This window comes from Xyrauchen texanus, chromosome 50 (genome assembly GCF_025860055.1).
Source record: "Xyrauchen texanus isolate HMW12.3.18 chromosome 50, RBS_HiC_50CHRs, whole genome shotgun sequence".
NCBI lineage: Eukaryota > Metazoa > Chordata > Actinopteri > Cypriniformes > Catostomidae > Xyrauchen > Xyrauchen texanus.
In genome coordinates, this window is record NC_068325.1 from 17,222,475 (window position 1) to 17,239,485 (window position 17,011).

At 35.2% G+C, this 17,011-nt stretch overlaps 1 protein-coding gene across 1 annotated transcript in view; it reads right to left on the reverse strand.

The window, feature by feature from the left end:
* Nucleotides 1-533: 533 nt before the first annotated feature.
* sh3bp4a (SH3-domain binding protein 4a) overlaps nucleotides 534-17,011 on the reverse strand; it is a 55,513-nt gene continuing 39,035 nt past the window's right edge. Inside the window, exons 4-5 of the mRNA XM_052123808.1 lie at nucleotides 5,206-5,394; nucleotides 534-4,404 (exon numbers count right to left, since the gene is read on the reverse strand). Coding sequence (XP_051979768.1) covers nucleotides 4,180-4,404; nucleotides 5,206-5,394 — 414 coding nt within the window. The 3' untranslated portion in view covers nucleotides 534-4,179. The remainder of the gene's footprint in view (nucleotides 4,405-5,205; nucleotides 5,395-17,011) is intronic.

Sequence of the window (17,011 nt, forward strand, 5' to 3'; positions counted from 1 at the left end):
TTTATGTCCATTACATAAAATGTAATTACTGCAATACAAAGAATATGTTATGTAAAAAAAAAAATAAAAAAAAAGATATTCAAATGGTAAAGTATTTATACATCATGATAGTATTTGTTGTACTGCGTTTAAATTATACTGATTTAAATAATTGTTTTACCATCATTTTTACAGTACAAAAATGTATAAAGAATCTAATAAAAATAATGTGAATGATAAAATAACTAAAAAACAATACATTCGTTCAGATAATGTAATGGTAATGAGAATTTAGGGAGAAAATATGCATTTAAAAAAATAATGTCAATGCAAATGATCTCACTCTTATGCTGCATCTGTGTTTGAAATGCAGTCATGATCTATGGACTATCAGAAATGAAAGGGCGTGTAATAAACAGATAAATGTTGAAGTGCTTTAAAAATTCATCTCGCACGGCATCAAGTCTTAAGTTTTACTCCATATATTCTCTGGCTCTTTGAAGCCACCAACATGAAAAGAAGATCAAACATTTTTTTAAACTTTTGCCTTTTATTTCAATATAAGACACCTTCAATTCACTCAGTTCATTTATACATTAAAGTATCACATCATCCTTTCTCATTGAAGGTTAGCAATTAATTGTACGCTGGAATCTTAGAAAACACACAGGTCAGATTCCTCAAAATAAGAAATACAATTTTTGCATAAATAAAGCCACTTTTAGGGCTATTAAGATTATTTATTAATTTGTTTGTAAAATTTTCCTGACAATTAAGCACAATGTGGTATTAATCACACAATAAATATCATTAAAAATATTTTCTTCACGTTACAGTAATGATAATGAGATTCTTTGGCGTTATGGTAATGTGAATTTGGTGTTTAAACATACTTAATTGTGATGAAATTAATATCAATGCAAAAAAATATATATATTTGGCAAAATATCTTTTTTTTCTAATGTTCTTTTGAACTCTCTTTCTGCTAAACTTTCTTTTTTAACTTTAAAACATTTAGAACTCTTTCAAACTTTCTTTGAAGCTTTCTAACATTCTGTTGAACTTTTTTCAAACCACTTTCTAGTTTTCAAACTTTCAAAATTTCTTTTAAACTTTCAAATTTTTCTTTCTTACATTCTTTCGAACTGTCTTTGCCAACACTTTCTTTTCTTTTTTAAGTGGCTTTCTTTTCGATTTTGTAGTGAAAAATGACCCGGTCATATTCTTGACAGGTTTTGTGAGATTCGCCTGTATTTTGGTTTATTAAGCAAAATAAATGTCTTATTCCCTTTAGTAACATGTTGCTGGTTAATCTCATATAATGTTAGACCAAGATGAAAGAAAATTGATAGTAGAGCTCAGGATAGTACTGTGCAAAGGTTTTAGGCACATGTTTCACAAAAGCATTTGCCTTAAGATGGTTATTAATATCTTCAGCTTTAGTGTGTCAATAGGAAATATAAATGTTAGACTCCCAAATATTACTTTTGCAAATAGAAAAGATTAGAATAGATGAACAGGGAGCCCTGCAACAGAAGACATCCTCACTATGCAGCATTTTTCACAAGTGCCTAAAACTGTTGCACAGTACCGTATTTGTCAATTTTCTATGTTTCTAGTCATAACAATATGTGCACTGCAGACATCGCAAACAATCAGCCAAACACATCAGAGCCACCTGCACTCATCTCTACACCTGTGAAAGGACGTAAATACTTGCTTCAATGATGCTAGCAAATATACGGTACTGTGTTTTACAATCTTTTTAACAATGATTTTTGAGTCACAACTCCTAATTGCCTGTCAGTTTGATTATTTATCACAGGTTCCAGCATTTGCTGCAGTGAATTTGATGCATCTCCCAGTTATCTATTGCTTTTATGTCTTAATTGATTTTAGCAATTGTGCTTTTCTTCCTTGACAATAAAACGTAATAAAATGGCTTGATTTTATAGAACCCGCTTGAATTCTTTCTGCAAGCTTGTAATTAATTAAGCAATTTAAATATAGCATAAATTGATTTTTCACAGTCAGCTCTATTGAAGTGCTTAGGGATGTAAAAAGCTGCCTGCGGAGGTCAGATTGAAGTAAAATAAAGTCTGTTGCATGGATAACTGGTGCACAGATAACTCTTTAAATGCATGAAAACGGAAAGGAATAGTTCACCCAAAAATGAAAATTCTTTAAGTTGTCATAATAACTTGTAATCTCTTAAAACATACAGGCATAAATTCCAATGCAACTAAATTCTATACATTTACAGCTGCTTTATTGAAACCATGGGAACAACATGGGACAGCACGTTTAACTCATTTTCTTTCTAAACATTTGGCGGCAACTAAGACAGTGTGCGAATTATGGCTATGCAGACTTTTCGAACAGTTACAGTCACACATCTCGAAGATCTAACACCAAAACAGGTCATCCATCAGACATAACTCTAAATCACAGAATATATATATATAATATATACATTCCTTTTTTCCCTACATGTTAATGCTGTTAAAAACAGCACAAAAGAATCCATGACATGTACAGGACTTTAAATGTACTCAAGAAGAAAAATATATGATTAATATTCTAAACAAATAGACAAAGAAAAATCTTTACAAGAACATAAAATCGAAAAATTGTATATCAGTTGAAGTACAAAAAATATAAATGTAGAACAAACACACACACACGCACACAAAACCATCGACAAATCTTTGTAATTATAAATAAAATCACATTATGGTATATTTATTTATCTGACTGCATTCATTTCTCGTATATTTAACAATAACACTGAATTAAAATGACGCACAACTTAAAACTCATCAAACAAAACACTGCAATTTAACACCTAAAGTATATGGTAATGCAAACTTCGCAATATTTGCTAACGTTTTGAAGTGTAATTTATGTGCCACTAGTGACACCAAAAAAAGTTGTATATATGTTAAAGACATAAAAGACTGCTTTTAAACAGGTTTCCTGAACACTCCTGTCATTGGCCAAACAGATAATCATGCCCCAAAACCAGTTTGTGGTGTTTCTAAGACAAATCTGTGTTAATTAAACCAATTAAATCTGACACTCTACGAAAGCAAAATATCAGTTGAATAAAAAAAACATAGATGTGGAAGGCTTGTGTTTATCGTTTGGCAACAAAATTCAGGATGGTCGGACAGGATGACAACGACAAGAATGGGTAAATGTGACTTGACAAAATACACAATCTTTAGTGATGAACAAAGTCATAATCTTTTCTGAAAAAATTATTCTTGAAAAAATTTCCATTAAGCCATCCGATATAAAAAATATAGATATCACAAAGAACAAGACTGATAAAAATGCTTTTAAGGAATTAAAAAAAACACTGTGTTTTGGATTGCTTGTCTTAGCATATGTCCTTATATGGACGTGCGCGGGTGCAGGAAGTCCTCGCGGCTATTGAACTGAGATCAACTCACAGCTGGAAGTAACTTAGGGGCCGTTTACACGACAACGTTTTCAACTAAAAATGGAAAACTTTTTATGCGTTTTGGCTGTTTGTTTAAACGACAACAGCGTTTTGGGGCCTGAAAAAGCAAACTTTTGTAAATGGGTTTCAAAGTGCAAGTTTTTGAAAAAGATGCATTTATCGTCTCCGTGTAAACATACAAAAAAGTGAAATTTTGAAAACGATGATGTCATGCGCACGCGTATTATGTGTTCAGTCTATAGGCATGCGCGAGTACTTAAAACAACGTGCGAGACATTCAAAACTACATTGGCGGACTACAGGACTGTGTTTGTGCTGCTCAAAATTTTTAGTTTATTGATGCTTCTCCAGTCCAGACCAAACTGCTCGATGCTTTTGCCATCTTCATTGTTTGTATACAGCGCTATGTGGAAGAATGCTTATGTGCGCAGGCACGTAGTGTTTCTTTAAGTGACATCGCCAACTACTGGCTTGGCATGCGTAATACAGTGTTTTTAGTTATTTTTGCGAATCCATGTGTACGGGGATTGTTATGACAACGTTGACGTCTATACACGAAACTATTCAAAAACGCAAAAGAAAAACTTTTCCGTTTTCAGTACATAGTTGTCGTGTCAACGTACCCTTAGAAAAGAGTATATCTTTTGAAATCAAAGTTCAGCAAAGTCTTTTGAGGTGATGTTGAATACAGAAAGTGGGCTAAGGGGTGGAGTCACAGTTCTAAGGGGGTGGGGCTAGATGGCAAAGTCATCCTGAGGGGCAGGACTGAATGCGGAGCTTCTAAGCATATCGAGGCAATTGACAAGGATAAGAGTGCCTGTAAGGTGTTTCCAGCGTTTGGTGAGGGGGTTCTTCATTCGGTCCAGACCCATGTGAAGTTCGTGGATGACGTCACGGTAACTGTCCCCGATCTGAGCGGCCCACGTCAACAGGAAGTCATAGGCTGGTTTCCACATAGCCTGAAACAATGAGATAAACTATGGTTAAGGGGATCATTAACAAGTTACAAGTCTGACAAATAGTCAAAAATGATTGAGGGGTAACATAGTCTAAAATTTGTACAAAAGCACCAAATGCAAGTAAAAACTAGCTTTGGCAAATAAATAAAACCTGTTGAACAGTAAGTTATTATGTTGGCTTGACAAAGACAACATACTTTTATTCTAAATACTTTGTTTAGGTTTTAATTTTTTCAAAATCCCAAAACCAAGACCAAAATGATCAATTGTAACTCCTCCTAGAGCTTTCAAGTTACATCAACCAAATTTGGCACATACCTTCAGACTGTTCTGACTCGCATTGCTATATCTTTTCGAAGTGATTGAAATAACTGTTTGTGCAAACTCTAACAGTCAAATAATTCAAATGTAAACAAACATGTTACTATTTAGTAATTTTAACATTAAATGGTTAAAGTCGAATTGTAAGAGTGACAGCCTGAATCCTCGCTGATGTAAGTGACGTGAGCAAATCAAATCAAAGACAAACCACTTATTAAACTACCTACTAAAATTACTTGAGCATCAAATTTCTCTTGGGTACAACAAAGTATATTTCAATGAATTTTCATTCAGATGTAATTAGAATTTTAGGAATTTTAGGGATATTCCTCACATTACATCTCCAAAATGAAAATCACAACCTTCATGTTTTTGTGATAAGAAGAGATTAACCGACTTTAGCCTAGCTTATTTCATATATATATATATATATATATATATATATATTGAAAGGGATGTTTTGTAAAAGTGCGTCCTCACCTCACTGTCCACCACCCCAGTTTTGTCCCTGTGTGGAGCTTCATAAGCCTCCATTTGTTGCTTGGATACATGGGCGAGTTTTTCGGCAAGCTCCCTCCAGCGAGGGGCCACCTCCACTGCCGTCGTCAGCAACACAAAGTCCATAATGAGCCGTGCCACCAAACCCTGACAATCCATTTTCAACAGAGCCTGGGTGAGAAAGCGTGAGACAGAGAGAGAAACATGATATTAGTTTAGTATCCATGAAAACCCATAAAACTGCACTTCATGCTGGAAAAAAAAAAAAGTCTTTAAACTGCCTAAAAAGTGCCCAAAATCCCTCGAAAACCATAAAAACAGACCAGAATAACCAGTTTGGCCAGGCCTTGAGACCTTCTAACCACCTTAGGCTGGTTTAAGCATGTTTAAGTGTGTTTTGAATGCTCCTAATGACAAATATTGATTATATGAAAGCCTAGAATTAGTATTTACAAGAGAAAAATGGTACCTACTAAACCAAACTAATAATTTCTACAAACTAAAATATTAAACTGCAATGATCGGTTTATTAAAGGCTCTGTCAATTTTTTTTATTGGACAGATGCCAAAAAATTCAATCGAGAATCACGAAAAGTTTCCAGTGAAAAGCAATTTGTCCATACTGATCACGCAATCACAGGCAATATTTAATGTTACATTTATGTGCCATGGGATTTTGGACCAAAGACATTTCACAGTGGACGGAGCTAACCAGCTTGATACAGCTAAATAGAAACCATGCAATCAACATAATGTCCTGTTGTTGTCGTGATTGCAGATGGGCTCATTTACATGGAAGAGATAGCCTTTATCCATTGCTGTTTTTTGTAAGGACACAGTCATTACGTTTATATGCACTTTAATGTTCGGTTTCAATCGGTCTAAAACAATAATTTGTCTACTTAAAATGTAAATGCTTTAGACAGACTGAAATCATAGCAGTTCGATTTTTGCCGAGTCGGACAAACAGACGTAGATAACCCGATTGTATCTCGGCTTCGTCCAGCATGCATAGACATTAATCAGACCATAATTGGCTTCACCGTTGTGTGCTGCTTCAAAAGACCTAGGTGACGTGCAATGTGCATTTAACTTGGCAATAAAACAATACTGATATTTATCTGAAAAAATACATTTCCGATATCGATGACAAACTTTTGAGTAATTTTCAATATTTAGCCTATGTTCTGCATCTAGATGATTGGATCCGGTACGTTTTGCTAAAAACGCAAGCTGTTCAGAGTTATGCACAATTATACGCACAATAAGCTAACTGAATCAGTCATGAAATTAGCCTGTTATAGGCAGTGTTGGGCAAGTTACTCTGAAAAATTTATTAATTACTACTAATTACATCTTCTACAGTGTAATTAGATAACTGTACTAATTACTCTGTCTGAAAAGTAATTGCATTACTTTAATTGCATTTACCAAAATCAAATAAATTATTCATGAATGGGCCAAAGAATTTAAGGGGGCTGCATTTAATAAGAAAATATACATTTTTATCTTAAGACATAAAATGTACATTTTAAATTCACTATGGTTTTATATAGAATTGTTCTATAGTCTATACAGTATTTAACACAATTACTTCAGAAGTAACTGTAATTAAATTACTGAAAAATTAAGAGTAATCCCTTACTTTACATTTTCAACAAAAATGTAATGTAATTACAGTAATTAATAACTTAGTAATGCATTACACTCAACACTGGTTTTAGGGAGTATTAGCTAGCTAGTGGCTACATAGTCCTGCTGTCATGAAAACCAGTAATGTGGCTCGGTAGCTGCTAGCTAGCTATCCGGCGAATATGATATCTTGTGTACAGAACAAGACAGCACTGACAATGCAATACAGCTATCGACTGAAAACAACCACAACTCTGACATCAACACCATTGATATTTATTTATGTACTATATGGTTAAAAAAATTTCATGATCTATAGCACTGTCACAGGCAAGAAGATGTTTCTTTTCTTGTGATGTTAATTGTCAGTTAGCAATCCAGCTCATGGTGCATTACCACCACCTACCGAGCTAGAGTGCGGGCATCACAAGGAAGTCTTTCATTGGAGACAAGCATCAGCTGAAGATCGAAAAGAGGTCACACAATAATAAGTTAAGTTTACATTCATTCATGAGGTCTAACAAACATGTGAACTGTATTTTCTTCTCTATTAATGGTCTAAAATGCATAATGTGATAAATATCGATAAACGGTATGAAAACAATTTGGGATAACATTTTTGGCCATGTCCCAATCCTTAATATAACCTGCTTAATTTATCGTCCTACCATAAAAGTAAGCATTGTGTCATGTATACTTTGACAAACAGATAAAGACCATATCTCGACTATGCAAAAACCAGCTGTAGCTCGATTATAACTTCGCAAGTAAACTTAGAGTGTCAGACTAAAAATAAACAAGTGTGTGTGTGTGCAAAAATGAGTGTATAGTACACTTGGTGTGAATAGGCCTTAAATGTATGTGTCTTTTAAATTTTTGTATCATTAAAATACACGTTTCCCAGGCAACAATATTAACACTCTTGCTCCCTCCTGGCTCTGCATAAAATGTTCATCTTATATTATAATGACATTCTAATGTGAGCCATTAGAGGATTACATTATAACTGTAATTTGGTAGTTTCTATAAAATGATATAAAATGTGTGGGGCTCTTTAAGGCATGCAAACAACTTGATTGGAGATCTTTCTAGTACAACTGTATCAGTTTACACTTAAAATGACATTCTGTCATGGTAAAGATTCACTGTAAAAGGTTTTTAGAAGGAATTTATTGTATGAAATGTACACACATACAAAACAGAAAAGCTTAATCAAATCGAAATAAGAACATACCATAGACTTATATTGTTTTCATATAAAGAAATTATAAACTGCAGACTAATCCAAACCATGACAACCTGATCACACAGAAAATCGACAGTGCTTCCGAAAGTTCATGTACTCTGAAATCAAATCAAACATAAAACACATTTACATCTAGTGCTACTGATACCGCATTGCGCCAGCAACCTCCAAGACACGGGTTCTAGTCCCACTGAAACCAGGAAGTAATCACATTCAAATAAATAACGGTGAGTGTGATTCGGAGGTTGCATCTTAATTAACATTTTTACTCCACTGATGGTTAGGTTTACTGTTGGGGTTTGGGGTAGAGTTCATAAACTACGCATTCCTGTTGACTATTTTACGTTATTTACAACTAAAAACACAACTTGCTTTTGGTGCCACTCTGTGGACATTTTACATGGAAACTGGGGCTCGTCTGTGCCTAATCGTTCAACAACACTTCCAGCTTTGGCCACTGGGGCCAGTGGTTTAATTTCGGTAAGCACAAACCGAATTTAGCAGCAAAACTTTCAACCTACTGTTGCCGAATTCACAGTGCAATCAGACTGCTGCAATTTAGTCTCAATTAATGCTTTCTTTATGAATCTGTTTTCCAATCAAGTACACCCTAGAATGTCGCCAAATGAAGGTTTTGTCAGATTTAGCTCACTTCTAGGATAAATCTGTCATGAATCAGCAGCTAAGTAACCCACCTCTCACTCACATTGCCATAAAGAAAAAATGGATATGACAAGAGAGAATTGCAAGGTCAGGAATTTGTTTTTCCCCTTCACTTTAGTTCTCTGTCTCTTTTTCTCATATAATCTTCTCTCTGCGGCCACCACAGGCCAATGACTGAATCCATCAAAGGGACCGACCGACCTCGTTTCCTGCCACACATACAAACACAGCCATGTTTGGAATGAAAAGGGACTTCAGAGTTCCAAGAGAATGGAGTGGTAATCCCCTCTCTCCTTCATGCTTGTTGAGGAAAGATGGAAAGAAAAGAGCAACTAGAGCCGGGGGAGAATCTTAGCAAGACGAGATACAATTATGAGAATGTCAGACATATCACATCTCCCTGTTGGGTACATAAAGTCATTGACTTATGTTTCATTGCTGTATGGGGAGCCATCATCTGTGTATGAGTGTTTCGGTGTGAAGGAGGTGGAAACATCCGGAACAAGGAAGAATCGCTTTAACTGAAGTTGAGAGTGCCTCATAAATCATTGTTAAAGTATGAGGAGACTAAAAGGAATTCAATACAAGTTTGGCTCAATCGACAGTATTTGTGGCATAATGTTGATTACCACATAAATACATGTTGACATGCCCCTCTTTTTCTTTCCCAAAAAAAAAGGCACTTTTGAAAAGGTGAGTATTTTAATGTTTATGGTTTGGCCCCATTCACTTCCATTGTAAGTTACAATGGAAGTGAATGGGGCCAATCCATAAACATTAAAATACTCACCTTTTCAAAAGTATAGCTACAATACAGAAACAATATGTGCGTTAAGATTAAGTGTGATAAATCGCTTACTAACATTTTTTGTTTAAAGATATAGCCAATTTTACAACTTCGTTGCCAGCTTTACATTTCTGCCTATAAAGTCTCCCGAAATTGGCCCAATTCACTTCCATTGTAAGTGCCTGACTGTAACCTTTTTTTTTTTTTTTTTTAAAGAAAACTAGTCGAAATAATTTTATGTGGTAATCAACATTATGCCTCAAATGCTGTCAATTGAGCTTAACGCGTAACCTTGATTATTCCTTTAATATAGTATATTCCTCTGCAGTATTGAGAACGCTGTAGAGCAAATTTACAGTCTCAGAAAGCATTTGTAAATTTAAAACTACATGACTTGATTCAGTTATGACTCTTTTTAAAGGTTCTAACCTTTGTTTTTGGTGTAAGTAACCATTATAAGTGGACTTTAAAAAAAAAAGTAGAATTTGACACCTTTAGGGGCGTTCACACCAAAACAGGTTTTTAACATCAATCTGCACTGTTTTTAATTGTTTTTCTAACAATTTAACAAGTTAACATGTGCTAGATAGAGGTTTTTGACAATTGAAATATGTTTCACTATTTGGGTCACTGATGAATAAAGTTGTCCGAGATGATAAAAAAGAGAAATCTTTGTAGAAAATGTAATATTTAAGTCCATGTTAGTTTCACAAATTTTGAAAACATTTAGGCCTATAGCATCATCTACAAAAAATTTACTTCATGACATTTAAAAATGTCGTGGTGTAACCATCAAGTAAAAGGTATTAAAAACCTTTACTTAACGTAATCATTAATACAAAAAAAAAAAAAAAATTCAAACACATTTCTTCTAGGTGAAAATGTGTGTATTTGTTTCAAGTTTTGTCAGGGTTACACCTAATGACTTGAACAAAAAGTGCCTTTTCATAAAACTGTTCAACGACACATAACAGATGTCAAATGACACAATTTGTCACATGCCAACAAAATGACTACAATTGTTGGTAACACCACATGACTTTGATTTGGTGGACAAAAGTTTTTCAAATATCAATCTTTTTTTTTATAAAATTGATTCACTGCTTATTCTTAAGAAATAATAATTAAATTATAAATAAAAGATTCTCCTGCACTATTCATGCAACCATTACTTTTTTCAAGAATTTCAGCTTTTAATTACACTCTGTACAATAACACCATATGACATTTATTATTTTAAGCCCTAGTAAAAATATAAAAATAACAAATTATTAATTGAAAACATGTTCATAGAAAAGGTTGTTTTGTGTGAATTGTATTTCTAATGTATTTTTGAATAATTCAATGCAGGAGTGCTGCATTTTTTAGATGCCATGTCAAGTTAAAAGAACTTAAGCTTTTAAAAACATGTCTCAAAATACTTGAGTTCTGTTCTATTATTAGCGCTGCATCTTTCTTTGTTTAGCGCACAACGAGTTTGGTCTGAACTGCCCCTTAGGTTCTAGGGACACATCTGTTTCTATGCGATTCCACACAAACAATACACTGATTATGAGGTGCAATGTGAAAATACTTGTAAATACAGTGTTTATACTCATATATTATTTTTCAGGTGGCAGGCTGTGATTATATCTCATTTCACAGGGTGTAGATGACCTTTTGCATGCATACAGTATGTTTTGTTCTGAAAAAATAAATACAAATTTCTACCTTTTCTGTTTTTCCCCAGATTCCCTCACATTTCTTTTGCCCTTTATTTTTGCATGCTCTAATTTGATTGCTGCCTGATAATCCGGGCAAATGCCCTCCGCCTTGTTCTGGGCCAGAGAGAAGATTCTTGTTGGGGCTGTTGAAAGCACCCAAGAGGTCTGCTGATTCCTGACATTTGGGATGAGATGGCAAAATGTCATAGTCATTAGCTGGAAAAATGAGCACAGCCAAACAGCCCTGGGTAATATTCTTCCTTGCCAAATGGCCTTGTAATTTATTATTCTTGTAAGACTCGCCTCGTATGAACATTCACAAGAAAGGTACAGAACTGCATTATTGTTTCTAACAAAGCCTCTAACTAACCTTTACCATCTTCAGTACCTTTGAATCATTAAATTCCTTCCGATTCCCATCTATAATGCACAATACGTAAAAAAAACACAACGCTAAATGCAAGTAATATAAATGCAACTAACCATATAAGTGTGCATAGTTAGGAAAGCTAAATTAATAGGCTTATAAACTTTTGAAATGGAGGAGAACATGCTTCCCATATCTATTGTTGTTGAATTCAAAGGCTATGCGTCCAATGAAACTACAATATTTTGCCACAAATTCATCTGTAACTTGGCAGAAGCTAGCCAAACTAGGCAGATGCAAGCATGGACCAGTTTTGTGACATGCACATATCATTGAAAACCATGAACCATCAAGGTTCATCTGCAACAATACGTTTTGTGTGTTCAGTTATTCACTGCCGCAAGCATGAAACCATAAAAATGTAAGGGTATAAGCAATTTTGGTACTGTGTTACCAATTGACATCCAATGACATACAAAATCTTGGTCCTGAAGCAAAACCAGCTGAGGACAAGTTCCATTCTGTTCCATCTCAAAAAACCCAAGGTTTGCTTTGTCGACACAATGCCATGTTGGGTTTTTTGAAAAAGAACTGAGAGAGTCGGACCATGCATGGACATTTCTGGACCTGAATGGTATTAAGAAACACTGTATTTACCATCCATTACTTTAGCCTTGTCAAAGAGAGGGAAGAAAGCTTGATAGCAATTCCCTCCATAAATCAGTCTGCAATGGTTCTTTCCTCTAAAGTCAAGAAAACAGAATTGGCTCTAAAATGGATGATTATTTTGTGTTTGAACGTGAATAGTCGGTCCAGGGTCAGCAGTCTATTTGCAGAGTTGGTTTGGTGGCTCTCCCTGAATAGACTTGTAATATGAGCCTCTTCATCTTAGCGGCCTCAGACCTGAAAGATAGAAGGCGGCTGAACTCCATAAACAACGGGGACTGTTATAACTTAAAGTAGTGTTTGCTTTACAGGCAGGATCATACAAAATGGTCAGTCCAAAAATATTAGGAAAAATATAATGAAAGCATAATTAATTGGATGTTTTGGTAAGAAGACTTGGTAAAAATAAACAAGCAAAGTCAATTAAGTATCAGTGGAAAATTGCCTCCTATTTGTCTTTCTGATTACAATCTGACTTGAAAACCTGCCTTGTTGAGCTGAATGACAACATAGCCACATCTGACATTCAGAATCCTTACCCAGATTCCAAAGTAATTGGAATGTAAACTCCCTTATTGGAGTGGTGATCGGAATGTAATCTGAACATTTCAACCACATCAAATTGGGAAAGAAAACCTCACGAGTCACCTTGTTAATAAAGGAAAAAGGATGAATGTTGGATAATACTAATCGGCCTATCAATCAGGAAGGCCGCCACAATGGAATGCTCCGGAATTAGAACATGGAACATTCCAGAGGCCATGTTCGGAATGTGACCGTTGTTATGATGCTAGCAACATTCTGGGATGTAGTTTAAGATACTGCAGCTGCATACACACTAATCCATTTTAGTTTGGAATCTCTTTTTTCAGTTCCTATGGTCAACGTTTTTCAAAGTATGCGGTAAAGGAGAATGGAGAAAAAAAAACCCTACATGGAACATTTCTAGAAACCAAATGGGAACCATATTCTAACGTTAGTGGAACGTTCTGTGTTTGCTAGGGAAACAGCCATCGATTTTTGAACAGAACTTGCTATAACACTATATTCGCATCCTTAGGGTCTCCTACTTTAGACCCAGAAGCAGCACAGAAACCAATTCCCGGTTTAACAGAAACCATTCCAATCACTATAAAGTCCATGAAGGGTGTCGAAATGGTGACTGAATGTATGTCTCTCAAATGGGATTGGTGTGTCATTCGCCCTCGGCACAATATCGTCCACTTTATCAAGAGACAACCTGACAGCAATGATGGACAGCTGAAATTGACCCGTGAGCTTCAGAACTGTGGCAGCACTTATCTTTTTCTACAGTTTAGCTACATGCTATGCCTTCCTGCATTAGACTAGTTTAGAAAGGGATGAGGAGAAAGAGAGACAGAGAAAAAAAAAAAAACAGCAGGGGTGAAGGAGAGCTGAATAGTGAGAGTGGGAGGCTTATACCTCTTAGATGGAATGCATAATATCCGATTTGTTCTGCATTTTGGCTGGCATACTAAATAATGTTCTATTTTTATTAACTCTGATTAGAAGTTCTGTTCATTTTAATAATGTTCCAGGTTCAAATCAAGTTAAGCTCAATCGGCAGCATTTGTGGCATAATGTTGATTATCACAAAATAAATATTTGAACTCATCACTTTGCAAAAATTACAGTTACAGTGAGGCACTTACAATGGAATGATTAGTGCCAATCCATAAACATGAAAATACACAAAGTTTCAAAAGTTTCGCCACAAGATGCTAACGTGAGGGTGAGTAAATGATAACTACTCCATTAACTTGTATTTAACCCAAAATATTCCTTTTAACATTCCAGAGTTTAATCATTACATGTTTGCATTTTATTCTAGCTAACTCTGTCCCATTAACTTCCATTTCAGGGAATGATGTTATCACATCTCATGTGTTTACCAAGCAATCCATCACGCCATCCAACATGCCATAAAAACGAGTCAAGGCTGCTGGATATAGCCAGGATTTCCTTGGTATCCTCCCATTACCTGGTTTTCAGATAGATTACACCTGTCAAGATACACCATTGGCTGTGCAAAACACCCAGATCAGACAGCCTTGACTAAGAGTATTGAGCTAAAGGTGTTTCCTCATCGGAAGGTTTGGGAAAATCGTTTATGGAATGTTTTCGGTTGGCAAGATCAACTTAATGTTAGTAGTAGGGTTAATTATTTGGGGAAGGTCTTGATAGTCTGATTAATAATTCTAACTTAAAGGAACGAACGGTGTGTTTATTGTTTTGCATGATAAAACAAGATGCACCTTTGGTGTGTCTAAAGTTAAAGCAATAAAAGTTAGTCTGTGTGTGCCGAGGCAAGCTTCTTGTCTTATTTTTCAGCTGCTTGAGGACTGTCCATTACAGCACCTTGCTCTCTCATTCATTCAAGTGGTGCACATTCAAACCTGAAAATGGCCGCACCAAGTTTCTTTAAAAATAAGGTGGATATAACCTGGAATATTCATTATTACTTAAAGCTAGATTGTGTAATGTGGCTATTGTGAAAAATGGTATTGCCAAATTTTAGAGAAATTTTAACCTTTGGAGAACTATTTTCAGCCTACTATGATTTTGAGAGTCAAGTCAAGTGGTTTTTATTGTTATTTATTGGGATACATTTATTCTAATCTCACATAATATTTACGACAGATAGTATGCATATTAGAATGCAGCATGAGTGAAGATCGTGCTTTTTCCCCATTTGAAACAAGGAAACTCAAAAGGAAATAAACTATGGCAAATACAGTAGCAGCCAAAGAATATACGACTTCAACAAAGTATAAATGACTGCAAAATGGGTCAAAGTGGTCCCATTATGGTCAAACCGATATAGAAAAGTTGTCTATTTTTAGAAATGTCGCCGGAGGGCGGGGAAAGGTGAAGATCATGTTTCATATTGATTTTCTACAGAATCATGTTGAACTCAGAAATGTTAATGACAAACACATTAGTGAAATACATTTAAACTCCACAATTCCTGACATTTAATCGTAGAAAACATTCCCGGTCTTAATTCAGATAGGATCACAACTTTATTTTAAGAATGTGAAATGTCAGAATAATAGTAGAGAGAATTATATATTTCAGCTTTTATTTCTTTCATCACATTCCCAGTGGGACAGAAGTTTACATACACTTTGTTAGTATTGGGTAGCATTGCCTTTAAATTGTTTAACTTGGGTCAAACGTTTTGGATGACCTTCCACAAGCTTCTCACAATAAGTTGCTGGAATTTTGGCCCATTCCTCCTGACAGAACTGGTGTATATGAGTCAGGTTTGTAGGCCTTCTTGCTTGCACTGTGCTTTTTCAGTTATGCCAACAAATTTTCTAGCGGATTGAGTTTAGGGCTTTGTGATGGCCACTCCAATGCCTTGACTTTGTTGACCTTAAGCCATTTTGCCACAACTTTGGGGGTATGCAGGGCTGGACTGGTAATCTGGCATACCCCGGCATTTTCCCAGTGGGCTGATGCACTTTGGGGCCGGTCATGGCGGACTGGCCATCGGGAGAACTGAGCGGGCTGGTGGGCTGGCCGCAAAACATGCCAAATGGGCCGTGCTAAGCTAAAATGAGCCACCGCATTATGCAGAATGGACCACAAATGCAGAATGCGATTTTCCCATGATGTCAAATAAAGAGGCACAGAGTTTGAAGGTAGGCCTTAAAATACATCATCAGGTAAACCTCAAATTCAGTACACCTATCAGAAGCTAATTGGCTAATTATCTAAAGGCTTGACCTAATTTTCTGGAATTTTCCAAGCTGCTTAAAGGCACAGTTAACTTAGTGTATGTAAATTCTGAGCCACTGGAAGTCAATTAAAAGTTAAACATTCTGTCTGTAAACAATTGTTGGAAAACTTACTCTTGTCATGCAAATTAGATGTCCTAAACAACTTGGCAAAACTATAGTTTGCTAAATCTGTGGAGTGGTTACAAAATTAGTTTTAATGACTTCAACCTAAGTGTATGTAAACTTCTGACTTCAACTGTAAAACGTTTCCAACCACACATTGGCAATTTGACTGAAATGTCAGGCCTCAGTTAGTCCTTCATGTGCAAACTGTTGGACATCACTTGAATGGTGAGTTTAAACTTTCTATTCTCACAGTGTTTTTCTGTTTTCTTCTTTAAGTCAATCTTTATATCAGGTCAGGATTATTTATCTTATTTATTTAGAAATTAAAATGGCTTAGTTTTTACACCAGCCTGGTGGTCTCAAAGTGCCCTCCAGGCTTTATGGCTTTATTTTAGGAGTGTTTAGATATGGTTGCCAAGCTCTTACAGTCTTCAGATGCTTCCAGAAGGTCTAGCCAAGTATCTAGCATACAAGCTTTTGAAACATTCAGCTTGCTGAATAATGTTGGCAAACTGCCATTTGTGACTTGACAAAGTTCCTTTAAAGGAAAAGTCATATATTTATAGTTAAAAAAAATAAAAATAAAATCTTAAATCAGTTTTTTAATATCTAAACATCCTTAAAACAAAATTGCATGACTATATATATTGAATTAAATATTATCATAGTAAATTTATCATGCCCCATTTACAATTTAAGAAATTTCCTAATGGAAAATAAATATTTATGAATACAAAAATGGACAAGCTTAATTGAAATATAAATGATCTAAAAACAAGTCATATTATCTTGCATTCTTTTCCATCTCATGTAAATGTATCATATTTTAAGGATGTTTGTATAGTTATACTG